Source organism: Gambusia affinis, linkage group LG05, assembly GCF_019740435.1.
Source record: "Gambusia affinis linkage group LG05, SWU_Gaff_1.0, whole genome shotgun sequence".
NCBI lineage: Eukaryota > Metazoa > Chordata > Actinopteri > Cyprinodontiformes > Poeciliidae > Gambusia > Gambusia affinis.
The window spans coordinates 18,929,541-18,945,058 of NC_057872.1; the positions used below are offsets into that span (position 1 = coordinate 18,929,541).

Below are 15,518 nucleotides of genomic sequence, written 5' to 3' on the forward strand. Positions count from 1 at the left end.
ATTTTCTTTGTTTTGTAATCTGCATGTGTTCCTTACGTCTGTAATGACAAACTGAAAGCTCCTGCCTTAGACTGAGGGTGTTGAGGTCAGCCAACCTATTTTACACCCCTGATCCTCCGCAGGAGGCCGTCAGTCACAGACTCAGAGTGAGCTGTAAGAGTGAGACTGCACTGCATATGCAGATAATGATATGAGGAGGTTGGAGAATAATGATTTTGCTTGAGCACGATAATGAAAACTTCAGTCAGACAGAGGGATTGCTCTTGTGAACACTTGTAGTTCTAAGCCACGCCCCTTTGGTTCCACAATCCCATCTGCATGCTCTGAGAGCACACAGACGAAATGCGGCATTTTGAATTCTTCTCCATCCACAGCAGCAGCCATCATGGCTTGGAAATCTTCATTTTCTTTTCAGGAGTAGATTTTCATCTTTTCAGAAAGCTAAAAAAACAACGGTGGGCAGCAGAAAAAGTCTCACTAAATATTTGCAATTTGCAGCTCTAAATGACTCAAGTTAGTTAATAGACAATATAAGAATTTATTATTTTTTACAAATTAGAAACTTGTAACAATGATTTGAATATTTAACATATAAGATGAATTTACTTTAGCTTTTTAAATGTGTTTTTTTAAAAATCAATTAACTTTAAATGCACAATCTCTTTGACCGTTTGGCCAAATTAATTCAGTTTTTAATTCTTTCATTATTGCACAGTTCATAGCTGTCAGTAGCTCACATGTACATAATGAACTGAACAGATTCGTCTCCATCCACCTTGGATTTGGACGGAGGTGAAACATCCGTGATTTGTGGCTGTTTGCAGGTCAAACAGGAAGACACCTGAGATTCAGAAGTGAAAAAGTGAAATTTCTGTGAAAATAGAACAAAATAAAACCTGTCCAGGACTAAATGTTTTAAGATGGGTTTGTGTAGACCAGTTCATCCCGGTGGCTGAGAGTCATTAAGGGCTGCAGGAAGCTTGACTCCTCTGTTCAGACTGTTCTGAAGGAGTGAAATCACAAAAAAAGTAAAGTTCCTTCTCCATGTTTCCTCCCTGGTTCTCTTACAATTGTTCATCAGACTCCTCGCTCTCCCTCTCCTCCTGCAGGGAGGACAGCGTGAGGACCGGGCTAGTATGCGACACGAGGGACATGGGAGGCGAAGGGGAGGAGGAGGAAGAGGAGGAGGTTGAAGGGGACGCAGCCTCCTGAGACACTCCTTCTGCTCCTCTTGCTTCGGTGGAGCTCCCACTGCTGCTCCCCGCGCTGCTGGGAGGAGAGGGGACTGTTTCAGACCCGAGAGTTCCTCTAAGAGACGGAGTCTTTCCCCGGGAATTATCCCCAGACTCCCTCCTCAGCAACTCGCTCTCTCTTCGGCTCCCCTCTCCCCACAGGTCTCTGTCCCGCGTGGGCGAGGAAGCGGCTGAGGACGAGGGAGGCTGGTGCTTCTTGGTTTTCCTGCTGGCGTCTCTGAAGCTGGCCAGAGGGGGACGAAGCCGCACGCCACTGCGAGTCGAGCCCTCTATGGCCTTCTGCAGCTGTAAGAAGAGAAAAATAAGAGTCTGAATCCCTGCGGAGGAGAATCAGGATGCAACAGGCGAGTAAAAGTGAAAATATGTCAGAAAAGTGAGCATCTAAACAGATGAGGGGTGAAAGTTTTATGTATTTCAGCAATTTGACTCAAAAAGTGAAAGTCATATGTCATTTACAGGAAATTAGAAGTGAAAAAGGAAAAATAAAAACATGCACTATATGAATTTTGCCTAATAGATCCCCTTTGAACTAAATTACTCAAATAAACTTCCTTTTTGATACTATTCTCACTCACTGAAATGTACTTGTAAAGCATGAGGCACCACAGCTGCCCACCAATCATCAGAGCTCACTCCGATGCCACACTACCACGAAAGGTGACAAGAAATGATGCGGAAAAGCAAAATGGAGTGACTTTACCTCTTTGAGTGCCACGACTCCCACCAGCTTCCCGATGCTGGTGACGTAGGCGTGACTGAGACCCAGCAGGGAGAACAAAGTGTGTGTCTGAGTAAAGACAGGGAGGAGGACACGATGATACTGATAAATATGACAGTTTTCACTCTGCATGACTGAACTGCTAAACAATTTGTTTACAGGTAAAACACATTATATGACAGTGAACAGCCTGTGGTGCAAAATGTCTTCCTTCGCTTTCCTCCACCTTCATAAAACCGTCAGGACAAAAGAGGCATGCACTCATCTGATCGTCTCTGTCTTTGATACTGAATTTTCAGTGTCGTTAACAATAATTTGTTTCATATTTCTTATAGAGCTTGAAAAAGATTGATTAATTTTACAAGTTTTGTATTTTTAAATCAAAAACCTTAAAGTTTCCAGCTCTGTGCAAATGTTTCTTTTGTATCATTTTGTAACATTGAAATGGTGTGATCAGTTGTTTTCCATGCAAATGTTCTTTGGTTGTAATTAAGCTTTTGTCACTTTTTCAGTAATTTTATGCTAAAAAATTGTCCAACGGAAATGTATTCATATCATTATTTTTCACATTTTGTAACCACAGGTTTCAGCCAGTTTTATTGGAATTTTATCTGAAAGACCAACACAAAGCAGCACATATTTATAAAGTAGACAGAGATTGGTTGATTCTCAATGTTTTTGCTGGTTTCTTATTTTTTCTACAGCTAAATTAGTGAGCTTACAAGTTTATAATGTGACATAGATTTATTTTCATAACCTCTGAGTTCACAAACCCAGTTTTCTCCAAAATAATACTTGCAAGTCTTGTGAAGTAAGTCTGAGTCTGGCTCGTTACTTTGTATACAAAAGATCAAATTTACTCAGGTTAGATGAAGAGCTTCTGAGAACATTAGTTTTCAACTCCTACCATATATTCTCAACATGATTTAGGTGTGAACTTTAACTAGGTCGTCCTCACATGTGATTATGCTTTGACTAAACCATTCCCTGTAACCCTGACTAAATATTTGAGATCATTGCCTTGCTGGAAAGGTGAAACTCTGCCGTAATATCTTGCAGTCTCTAACATGTTTTCTTCTATTACTTCGCTGCATTCAAACTCCCGTCAACTCTGATGAACTGCCATTCCCGTCGTGAAGAAAAACATTCCAACAGTCTGATGCTGCCACCACCATTTGTTCACCGTGGGGAAGTGGGTATATTTTGCATGTAAGCCAAAATGTTCAGTTCTGACCAAAGCTGCATCTTCCACATGTTTGTTTTTTGACTGCATGGTAAGAAGCAAACTGCTATTGGCTCTCATTCAAGATTTTTAAAAATCACTTATCCGTTTCCTTCCTTTGTATTATGTACGAGTTTGTGTTATTATCATAAAATCTCATTAAAGCAGATTCCGTAATGTAGTTGAACAAAAAGGGGAAACATTCAAGGGTTATGAATACTTATGTAAGGCAATGTGTACAAAGTCATGAGAAAAATGTACTTGAAGTTTGGTTCTTTAAATTTCCTTGAAATCTTCTACTACAATCTGAAAATATGTTTAATCTTTGCAGGAAGTAATGTGAATCGTATCCAGAGCAACTTATTTAACCTCAGAGCTCTGAACAGGTCCAATTCGCCAATGTCTTTAACGTCTTGTGATTCTTATTTGTGATTAAGAAATGTTTTTTTTTTTAATGTTAGTTTTCTCTCAGTTAAACCGTTTCAATTGACAAAAGAGGAGCTTTAAGGGTTTTTGTGGCCCCCCATTTGGGCCACAAAAACCTCCCATTTTTTTTGTGTCTTAACTTTTGGTATAAAAATACACAGCTTTCCTTCATGCATGTCACTGTGCATGGAGTTTTTGCAGCTCTTGCCTTGTGCAACGACGTCCTTTCCACCAGCTGAAACGGGGAGGGATCTATGCGTATCTCCTCCATATCGACTGGTTTGTCCAGTTCTTCTTCTTCCCAAGCTTTGATCTGAACCAGCCAATCACAAAGCAGAGAGACACACTCAGATTATTGATCAGGACACTGGTTTGTTGGCTCTTTGCTGGCAGTGTGGCTGGTGAATCAATGTTACACAGCACCTCTTCGGGGGACATGGTGTCAGTAAGTGGAGGAGACACGTCTTCCTGAAAGAGAAAGGAGGAACAGATGATGGACTGGCCAGTGAGCAGTTTGAGCACATAATGAGATACCCCTGGTGGTTTCAAGGTTTCAGCTGATGCAAAGATGTCAGTCCTGTTTTACATGCTTCATGCTGTGCTCTTCTCACATTAGTGAGGTTGGCTCATGCTGCCAGGCTGGACTGATAACCCCGTCTTTTCTGCCGCTGCCAGCTTGACAGCAGATCACCGATGCCCTGCTGCTTGGAGCTGTTAACGTCAAAGTGATGTGTGTGTCCGCTGATTTCAAGGAACCTGAGTTTCAGTCTGGCCTGACGAGGACGACGACGAGAAGAGTCTCTGAAGAGTCCTCCTGACAGACGACAGCTTGCGTTTGTCTGAGAACACGAGAGAGAGAGACACGTGTCAGAGAGGACAGACTGACGTGTGATGGACGAAGAGGTGGAAATGCAGTTTTACCTGATCCCGTGTGGTTGGGGGCTGGCTCCAGGGGGATTGGGGCCGGGATGGGTCCGTTGCATCCTTCTTGCACAGGAGAGACAGCCTGAGGGTTGCAATATGATTAGTTTATGTTTGGTCAATTTAGGGTCCAAATCAGGTGATGTTCGACGTTTGACATTGAGTAATTCTCTAATTAGGCATTGTAAATGTATTTTTCACATTTTGTCCCCTCACAACCACAGACTTCAAAGTGTTTCCTAAAGCATTATACTGCCTCGAGGTACTCCAAAGTTGTGAAGTTGATAGAAAACAATGAATGGTTTGGCACGCATTTGCATTAAACCCCATATCACTGATACCCCTAAATAAAATTACCATAAGAAGTCGTCTAATTAGTGTTAGATGTATGTTCATTGCATTTTTTGAACAAAATCATTCTTAATGAGATTTTAGTTTGCTCAGTTCTGCCTATTCAGAATGAGCTGATTTGAGCGTCTTGTCCCTTTAAATCCAAATAAGCTGTTCCTGGCCACGCCCCCAACTCAACGTTTACATTCGCACATGAAAATGGCTGAAAACACATGCACAATTATACAGTCAAACATGTTTAGAAAACAGAAGCAGAGCCTTCTGCACAACCAACAAGAATGCAACAGGTGTTTTCTGAATGGTAAGTAAACAGCAAAACACTTGTCTTTTCCAGCAGCCATTGTACAGAACATAGAACATTAATGGTGCATTCACACCAAACACGTTTTGAGCATCAGGCTAGACTGGACTACATTCAAAGTCTATGTGGAGGTGCATTAAGGGCCATTGCGGAGTGTCTCTTGTGTCTAGCGTGGCGCGATTTGAACCATGTGGAGCGTTTGACAGGTCAAGAGCATCCAACATATCCGACAAATAGGCCGGCAACAGAATACAACTAGAGCAATTTTGACGTGTCTGACATGCCCTAACTCCAACCAGACAAAGACATGGCCCTTCACATAAATTGCCAGGTCTGACAAGAGAGCTTTTATCAGAGAGGCAGCCAAGAGCACTTTAAAAGATCACATGAATTTCTGGCTCGTTGTCTCAGAATATAAATAACTTAGGGTTGAAAAGTTTTGAACAAGCAATGTATTCCTTAGACCTTGTCACTGCTTTCTTCTCCCTCCTCATCTACGAAACTGAAGGACTCCCAGCTGAGTTTGGAGCCTTGGCCCGGTGAACTGGGACCTCTTTCAAAGACTCGTCTTTCTGGAGAGAGCCACCAGTCTAAGACAGCCTGAAGCTCCGTTCTCTCAATCGAGCCAAGGAGGATCATGGATTCTGCAGGAAAGCAAAACATTTTTTAGAAAAGTATTGACTTTACTCTCATGGCTGTGAGAGGGAAGTTACCTTGGCTGAGCATAAAGCCAGGAAATTGACTAAAGGTGAATCAAACTGAGCTTTATGGAAAGAACACAGATTATGGCTTGTCTAATACTTTAACACTAAGGCTTTAAAAGGAAAATATGGAGCTTAACAGCCAATGTGCTGATGTGGGTTGCCTTACCTTTAGAGTCAACCAGCGGGATTGTTTTCAATGTTGTGCTTTCCAACAGGTGGTTTAATTCCCGAAAAGTGGATTGGGAGGATAAGAATTTCACTTTGCGCACCATGATGTCCTCCACGAAGATGTTATACTTGCTGTGAAAAGAAAAGCAGCAACACCATAGTAAACAAAATGCTTCTTTCAAAGCCTGACAACGCTGAAAGAAAGGCCTTGAACTTCACCTGATGTGCCCGAGAGCCAGCTCAGGCAGGTAGGGCAGCTTCTTGACCTGAATGATGGAGTCGTACAGAGACGGCTGCAGACCCTGGGCCACCATGTTGGCCAGGATGACTGCCACCATCATAGGTAAGATGTGGGAGATTTGACCAGTCAGCTCGAAGCAGATTACCGCCGTGGAAACCGTGTGAGTGACGGCGCCCGTCATGGCTGCAGCTCCTACCACAAACCAGACCAAACCATGATTAATCCACAGAAATTTAACATGTAAAAACGCCATTTAGATTGTGAAGGAATTACACAACAGTAACATTTGTTCAAATCACTCAAAAACATTTATTCAGAGCTTCATAACTTTATCTCAAGGTGCACCAGAGATAGCTAAAAGGTGCAAACTTTTGAAGATTTTAGGAAAAAATAGACTCTTCCCTTGTCAAAATAGAAATCTGAAACATTTTTAGCAAACACAAGTAAATCGGTGTCTTGAAAAACTTTGTTCTCCTTGGTAGATTTTTGCTTCTTTGCACAATTTAAATAGTTCAGGTCATTAAATAAATTTATTTATTAAGAAGGAAAACTATCCAAGCCAAACCTTCCTTTATGTCAAGTGAAGAGCATTTGTGTAGCACATTTCAGCAATTTATTCGATGATCAAAAAGTTATGAAATTTATTAGTCAAAGTGAAATCTGTTGACTGTCTTAATGGCAAACTTTAAGGGTTTTTTAAACTATTTTTTTAGACTCAGCTGAATTAATTTATTGTGAGGCTTTGTATTTATAGATAAAATGCTAAAAGGTTTCTAAACTGCTCATATAACGATAATGTAAATATTATCCAAATAAAGTGTAGAAATTCCAGGTTATTTAAAGAAAACTGTAACTTTTGCCAAATCTACCATAAAACCTCTTGAGATCTGCAAATCTCAGTGCATAACTGTGAGGAGTAAGAGGCTAACCGATCACAGCGTAGCCTCCTGGCAGGATGCGGTAAACTATTCCATCGAACAGTATCCCGTTCGGGAAAAGTGTGGCCATGATCTCGCCGACGAGGCGGCCGAAAGCAGCTCCTTGAGGAGAGAGATAAGGCACGCTGGTAAAGACAAACTGAACAGAAGCTCAGCGTCAGATACTGCACTCACGTTACGAAATCCTCTTACCTAAAATGAAGACTGGCATAAAGGCGCCAGAGGGGATAGGCATCGTGGTGGAAACTGCTGACATCCAGAACTACAGGACAAAGGCAGGATCAAGGTAGGATAAAGCCCTGTCAGTCCCAGCAGGTTTACTGGTTTTAATTTATGCCGTACCTTAGAATGCAACAACCCACACGTGCAGTGAAGAGGAAGGAGAAAATACCTTCATGACAAAGAAGAGGAGAAGGATGAGGAAGACGCTGACATGAGGATGCAGCCAAGCGGCGGAGCGGCCGAGGCCGGGTGCGGCAGCCGGGTCGGAGATTTTGGTCCAGGTGAAATTATCAAAAAGAGAGTTGATGCACTCTCTGGGCATCAGCTGCCAGAATGGAGATATGAATACAGGAAAAATGGTCAGTGTTGATTATTCTACCACCAAAAAGTCTTTTATTACTTTAAAGATGACCTATTGTGTTTCCTTGAACAGGTTAAGATTGGTCTAGGGGTATACAGAACATGTTCATTACAGTTTTTGCACAAAATCATAATGACATTTTACTGAGTTTCTGTCAGAATGAGCAGTTTTAAAGTCACTTGTCACTTTAAATCCAAATAAGTTGTTTACGCTGGCCTGCAAGAAGATGCACGATTATACAACTGTACATGTTTAGAAAGCAGAAGTGGGGCCTCCTGCACAACCATCAAGAATGCAGCAAGTTGTTTCTAATTTGTAAGTCAATAGCAAAACACTTGTCTTTTCCAGCAGCCATTGTACAGTGCATATAGCAGTAAAACCAGCTGTATGCTATATCATTAAATGTGGTTGAGCTCCACTTGGGTTGGGCTCAATTGTGGTTGCTAGGTAGCGGCGCAGTGCCGGTCAGACCCAGCTGAATCATCAAAGGGGAGTTTTTTGAAATAGCTCAGTTTCCAGATAAGAGTAAACATCAACTTACTGCTAAAAAATGGCTATGTAGTTTTTTTAAACTACAGTAGAAATCCAAATGGAAGTAGAGAAACATGTTAAAAGTGAATTTTGCATCATAGCTCCCCTTTAAAATCTTTCAAGTGGTTAAGACACTATGAAGCCTAGACAATGTGATGGGGTTTCAGTGTTTGGCTGGCTTCTGAACACATTCCAGTGGAGTCGTTTCAAATATGGATGTCCTACCAGAAGGGAGGGAGAGAGGAAAAAAAAGTGGATGGAAGGATGGATGGATACCAACATTTTCAGCATTTCAATCTGTGTTTCTAATACGCACTTATTCAGCCCAACACTCCACCTTTGTGTCTCTGTTTTAGATGGAAACATAGTTAAAAGTTAGAATGAAAAAAGTGAGTTTGCATCTCACCTCTCCAGCCATGAACTGCCCAAACCCAGGAGGAAATGTGAAGGTGGCAATGATGAGCGTCACTGCCCCTGGGTAGATCAAACGACTGCAAGCATACACAAACACAAACTCATTAAGAGGAACATTGTATTCTCAGATACCAACTGCACTGCATGTCATTTAAATTAGCGTCTGTTTGTAACTAGCGCTGACTGCATGAGTCTCCTGGCGCTGCAGCTCACCGCTCCCTAATGGTAAAGCCTAATGTTCCCTGACTGCATAGTCTCAGAGGATAAGTGAATCTCCCCATTGAGTGAATAACTGGGTGTAAGGTTGTTAAGGCTTTGCTGCTCTCCTGGCCAGGTTTGTGAGACTGATGAGTTTAGAGAGCAGAGCTGAGGCACATTACGAGGAAATGGATCTAAATGCACAAATGGTTTCCGTTTCAGGGAAACCGCTTCTGCAAGAATCACTGCAGTTTTAGAGCCGAGCGCCTCAGTCATTTGCAGCGCCAGGGAGAGCAACATCTGTACACTATGTGTGTGTGCGTGTGTGTGTGTGTGTGTGTGTGTGTGTGTGTGTTGAGGTCTTACTGTTTGGTTAGAAAGCGTGTCAGAGCGGTTGGTCTTCTCATGAAGAGAACCACCTGTCTGTTTAAGTAAACAAAGAACGCTCCCAAAAAGCCGCAGGAGATCCTGAAACATGAAGAAAACTTCGAGTTTAGTCCAAAGTCCATTTTGTAACAACATATTAAGGTTAAATACTCAAAAATATAGTGTTTGCAGCACACGCACACATGTACAAGTATTAACAATATCCTCACCCTATGATTGCAAATGCTGGTAACTCCTGCAGGTCAAAGGGGAAATCCATCCTGAAGTTGGTTTTGAAAAGAGCTGTGATTGTGACTGAGAAAAGTGGAACAAAAATAATTACATAACAAAGAAGACAATAGAGATAATTATAGCAAGCAGCTACTTCTCTACTCGTTGCACACTATTTAGGGGACAATTTACACAATGAAGTTTGAAGTGAAGTTTTGATTATTAGGCAGCAAAGAGGATTAAAAATAGGCATGTGGTAAGGCAACAGCTTCTGAAATTCAGGACTAATATTCTAGTGAATGTACAGCTCTGGAAAGAATTAAGAGCCTATTGCACTGAACCCCACTGAAAACCTCCTGGTTATTTCACCAAATATTGATTTCTGAACTCTTCTTGCGTTAAAACATTAGTATTGTTGTTTCTAAATGAGTATGGACTTGTTTTATTAAGGTCTGAAAGCACTGGATCATTTTTTGTTATTTTGACTATTTCTCATTTTCTGCAAATAAAAACTACATTTTTGGTTAGAATTTCAGAGACATGTTCTTAGTAGTTCACAGAATAAAAGCACAACGTTCATTTTACTCAAACATATACGTATAAAACGTAAAATCAGAGAACTGATCATTTTAAGTGGTCTCTTAATATTTTTCCAGAGCTTTAAATTTAAAGTTTGTTGCTAAATATCTGAAGAGAAAATGGTACCTGAGGGTCAATAAGTCTCCAAAACAACCTTAGAGATTTTGAATGCAGTTTCTACTAAGGCTGCCAATAATTATGCAGGGCGATGTTTTGTCTGTGTAATGTTTTAGAAAAAAATACCCAAACAAGTCTAAGTTTATGAACAAGATTAGCTTTAATGATCAAATGGCATTGCATGAGGTTCAAATATGTGCATCTTTGTAAAAGCAAAGTATGGACTTAAAGTTTGTGACATATTAAGCGTACTTAACTTTTTTTAAATGCTGGCATTTTGTTTCTTGGAGAAACAAAGAGCATGTTTTAAATACTGGATGGTGCTGCTGAAGTTCTTTTATAGTATGATGAGTGATGACTTCAAAAGTTTAAGCTTCATCTAAAGAAGCAAATTCTACATAGCTGCCATGCTGAACATTTTTTTATGTGTGTGAAATGCAACCTCAGCGGTCTTTCCACAGCAGATTGCCTGTTCGTGTGGAGTTAGCTTCTCACCAGCATCCTTGTTCCAAACGGAAAGAACCCTGAATATGAAGGCACTGAATGTGGCAGCAAAGTATCCCCGCCAGTAATTCCTCACAGCAAAGTAGGTAGACGTGACCTCAATACTGAACAGTACTCCTGGTGAGGGAGGAGGGAAGAAGGAAGGAAAGACAAAAGGAGGAGGGATTACAGAGAGGAAGAAAATGAGGATGGATGGAGAGGTAATTGGGAGAGGGGAAAGAGAAGGTGAGAAAAGACAGAGATTAGTTTTAAATAGTAGAATGAGTCCAGAAACTAGTAATTATACTCAACAAGAGAACCGCGGGGAGTTAACAAACACACATATACAAGTAATTACACTGAGTAGCACACAAACACAAAAGAAAAATAAAAGAAGCAAGAAACACAGTGAATTAACCAAAAACAACTGAACATAATACAGGGATGAAAATACATTTAAAGATCAGAGTATGCCAGGTTTTGAATTTTTTATGCCCTAGAAAGTGTCCAGAAGTTTCATACATTTTAGATAAACAGACTTTTATCCGCCATCCACCATCAGGGAGGCATGTAATCAGTCCCAAATTCATTCTGCAGCCTAACGCTGAGCTTAAATATGCAGCTACAGTCACATCCAACAACCTTCAAGAAGTACGAGGCAGAGCTCTACAGAAGACTTTTGCAAACTGAATAACAGGCAACATTTATTTATACTTGAGCAAACTATTAAAACCTGAGGATTTCTGCTAAAGGCTTTCTGTTTTACTGATTGAGTAATTCTTTTGTCATTGTGGATTTCAAGAAAGCTTAAGAGTCCAAATTACCCAAGTTAGAAAACCACAAAGTTTCAGTAAATTTTACAATAAAATAACTGGGGAAAAAAATTACATTTATCACTCATTATTACAGATAAAAACTGATCTGATATAACTATTGGACTTTTGCCAATTGTGCGGTTATGTGAGGAAATTAGCGCACCTGATTAAATATTTAATTCTTTATTTAAAAATTTTCAAATATTCTAACATTTCAGAGGCTTTTGAGATCATTACCAGATTCAAAAGCTGCTGAAATCGTGTTTACGAAGCCTAATGAGGCTCTTTAGAGCTCAAACTTTTACTGTCTCTCACTTCAGCAACCAAACTAAGTGTCCGAGGTTTAAACTGGACAAATATTCTTCAAAATGACAATGACATGCACCAAGCAGGATGCATCTGTGTGATTTCGTTTATTTTAATTTAAATAGACGTAGGTGTCTTATTTTAAATTATATTTCCTTACATTTATATGTGTATATTTATGTTTCTATTTATATATAAAAGTAAACTTTCTGCCCTGTGTTGGATTTATTGCCAAGACGCAATGTTTCAGCAACACACCGACCAAACACAGATATTCTTACTGTTTCTGGTAACTATATAAGAAGACATATTTTAAAACAAAAACATACTTCATGAACTTCCAAACGATTACATTAACTTCCTTTAAACTACTTATTTTAAATTTATTTTAGCATACGAGCTTTGTGTTCAGAATCTAAAGGAGTTTTTGTTGTATTTATATCTATTATCCAGGTGTGCCTGAAGATACGCAGCACAACGAAACAAGCTTGGCGAGACGGTTCAGAATGAGTGACAGAGTGAAGTTTGTACAGTACCTCCTAGTGGAGTGCCGAAACAGCATCCCACCCCCACGGCACAGCCGACAGTCAGTATATCTGTGTAACCATATGGGTTCTACTGACACAGAAAACAGAGGGAGAGGAGGGAGGTAAAGAGGTGAGACAGGGATGAAAGCCCAGAGATGATACGGGGAGAAAATTAGGATGACAGTTGGAAGTAAGAAAGGACAGTAAGTTGGAGGGAAAAAGGAAGAAAAGATCAATGTGGAGAGAACAGGATGGAGAACCACAGGGGGGGGTGGGAGGAGAACAATGACAGTGAGGGAACAAAATGGAAGAAAGTGAATAAATAATGCTCACTAGAGTGTGATAAAACCTGACAGGGAAAGGAAACAAAGCAGCAACAGAAGATATAAAGAAAAGGATGAGCAGCGTTTAGATAAACTGCGTCAAATGACCACATCGCCTTCAGATTTGGATCCGTGCAACAAACAGCAGACTTGAAACACTTCAAATCATCGTGACCAACATTGGATTAAACAAAAACTCATATTTTCATTGTTTAGGTATGAAAATGAGTCATGAGAAAAACTACACACACCATTGCTGCTTCCTTAAGAGAGGAAGTATCAGACAGGTGGAGCTAAACGATCACCAGCAGCTGAGAGCTTCTTATCAGAGCAGAAGTTTTGGCAGTTTGCTAGACTGCAGGGTTCAGCTGGGAGTTTAAACAATGCCAGGGTGGGAAGATATCAACGATGACTTAATGAAGCAAGTGTTACTGCCTGAGTATCTGGGAGTGTCTACTTGAAATTTATCATTCGACAGTCAGAAAGGGCCAAAAACCGAAAGATGTCGCCCTACATGCTTCCTTTAGCATCTTAAATATAAAACGCTTCCTGATAAGGATTTTAAAAAAATATTGAAAGATAAGGATCATTTAGGAAAGTAAAGTTTTTTTTTTTTCTCTAACATGAAAAAAGTATTGCTGTTACAAGCTGAGATTTTTCCACGAAGGTTTTGTTGGTCATAGAAATATATTTTTCCTTTTTAATTACTTATTATTACAGTTATTAGTTATAATCTCATAAAATTAATACACCTGGCAATTGATCGTAGTTTGGGTTTAAGTTGGCAGCTGTTTGTAAACACGAGTTTACAAATTATGAATGGGGTGGGATGCATTTAGAGTAATTTATTTCCATGTTAGAATAGAAAAACCATTCATATACTTCTAAAAAAAATGTTGCAATCCAATGGTCAGAGGTGTGAAGAGGCTAAACTTTTTATTTGTTCTGTGTCATGTTTGCAGAGGAAGACAGAGGAAGACAGAGGTCAAATATCTTATCTGAGCTTCAGATGTTTCTTCAGGAGAGCAAAGCTGTCAGCAGACTTGTATCTGATTGGTTGGTGAGACTTGCCTCCTATTGGAGCAGCAAAACAGGTGGCCACTCCCACCGCACACGCACACACCAGCAGGTCCTTGTTATGGATGCCACTCTGGGGTTAGGCGTAACACAAGCAAGCAGAGGCGAGCCAGAACCAGGAGAGTGGGGGAAGAGGGAGACGGGGACACGGGAGATCACTGTTAATACACATGCCAGACATCATGGTCACACTATTAATACAGACACAAACACAGGCGAAGTGTGAGAGACAATCAAAACAAAGGCAAACTGGAAGGGGAAAGCAGGAGCTGGGCAGGACAAACACACACAAACACGGAAAATCAATTACAGGTTTCCCATTTTCAGCTAGCTGGTCAGTCTGAAGGAAACTCAAAGCAGCAACAAAGAGCTGTAACAATTGAAATAAAGCTTGGTTTGAAAAAGCAGTTATTCCTGTTTAACTATTTCTAGAACATTTTATGACTTCAAATTCAAAACTTTACACAGATTTAATTAGTATTTGGTAGCATTGCCTTTAAACTGAATGACCTGCATCAAACATTTTGGGTTTCCTTCCACAGAAGCTTCTCACAACAACTTGCTGGAAACTTTTCCTCATTCTTTTTGACAGAACTGGTGGAACTGAGTCAGATTTATGGTCAACTTTCTATGGGAATAAGTTCACAACTTAGGTCACTTGAAAACATTGTCTTTGTCGACTTTAAGTAGTTAGTGGGATGCTTAGGCTAATATGTTGGGGTTTTGCTTCAATATTTCTACATATGTTCTTTCCTTGTGATGACATCTATTTTGTGAAGTGCACCACTTCTTCCTGCAGCAAAAAACTCAAACAACATGATGCTCCTACCAATTTAATTCACATTGGGTTGTTGTCCTCAGGCTTGCAAGCTCCCCTCTAATTTAGAGATGATACATATACATACTGTTTTTTTACAGATTCAAAAATAGACTTTTCAGTGGGAACCCTGTAACTTTAATGACGATAATAACACAAGCAATACAGAAAATTACACAGCCTAGCAAAAGCATTGAAAACCCTTGACTCTTTGCACATTTTGTCACATTAAACTTCATAGTATTTTATTAGCATTTTTGGTGGTAAATCAACACAAAGCAGCACATAAATGTGAAGTGATAAGAATATGAAGTGTACACCGTCGTGTTCAGGAATGGTTGGCTCAAGGTGATGGACGTCGTAGTTTCCACTCATAGTTTCTCGTGTATTGGCCAAAACGTTGAACATAGGCAACCAAACATTGCTACACTTTTCAAATTAAAAAAAACGTTTCTCATATTCCTTCTGCTTCACAGATATACACTACTTTATTCTTACATAAAATCCAAATAAACCAAAATACAGTCTGTGGTGATAACCTGACAAAATAGAAAAAAAAGTTCAAGAAGTATGAATGCTTTGGCAAAGCACCGTACAAACCAGCATTCCTCATCTAATTTGGTATTTTGATTGATTTTCCATAAACTTGCAGTTTCTTGGTCGGGGCTTCAGCTTACCTCATACACTCCAGAGAAGATGGACATGAATCGGCTCAGCACCGCCGCACAGATACTGGCTATGTGGACAAACGGACCCTGGAGGGGAAGAGAGCACATTAGAGTTACTCTTAGCGAAACAAAAGGATCCAGACTGGGTCGTGTATCAGAACAGAAAAATCAGCGAGTAAATTTCTGGATGTGGCAGCTGTCCCGCTACTGTAATGGAGAAAATGAATGTACTCCGCTGAA

At 40.2% G+C, this 15,518-nt stretch overlaps 1 protein-coding gene across 1 annotated transcript in view; it reads right to left on the bottom strand.

Moving 5' to 3' along the window:
* Positions 1-518: 518 nt before the first annotated feature.
* Positions 519-15,518, bottom strand: part of clcn1b (chloride channel, voltage-sensitive 1b) — a 32,421-nt gene continuing 17,421 nt past the window's right edge. The window contains exons 6-23 of the mRNA XM_044116931.1: positions 15,288-15,365; positions 12,403-12,481; positions 10,758-10,883; positions 9,566-9,650; positions 9,336-9,437; positions 8,764-8,848; positions 7,635-7,790; positions 7,436-7,505; positions 7,235-7,345; positions 6,284-6,497; positions 6,063-6,196; positions 5,658-5,836; positions 4,541-4,625; positions 4,376-4,458; positions 4,043-4,087; positions 3,828-3,932; positions 1,954-2,040; positions 519-1,538 (exon numbers count right to left, since the gene is read on the bottom strand). Coding sequence (XP_043972866.1) covers positions 1,065-1,538; positions 1,954-2,040; positions 3,828-3,932; positions 4,043-4,087; positions 4,376-4,458; positions 4,541-4,625; positions 5,658-5,836; positions 6,063-6,196; positions 6,284-6,497; positions 7,235-7,345; positions 7,436-7,505; positions 7,635-7,790; positions 8,764-8,848; positions 9,336-9,437; positions 9,566-9,650; positions 10,758-10,883; positions 12,403-12,481; positions 15,288-15,365 — 2,298 coding nt within the window. The 3' untranslated portion in view covers positions 519-1,064. The remainder of the gene's footprint in view (positions 1,539-1,953; positions 2,041-3,827; positions 3,933-4,042; positions 4,088-4,375; positions 4,459-4,540; positions 4,626-5,657; positions 5,837-6,062; positions 6,197-6,283; positions 6,498-7,234; positions 7,346-7,435; positions 7,506-7,634; positions 7,791-8,763; positions 8,849-9,335; positions 9,438-9,565; positions 9,651-10,757; positions 10,884-12,402; positions 12,482-15,287; positions 15,366-15,518) is intronic.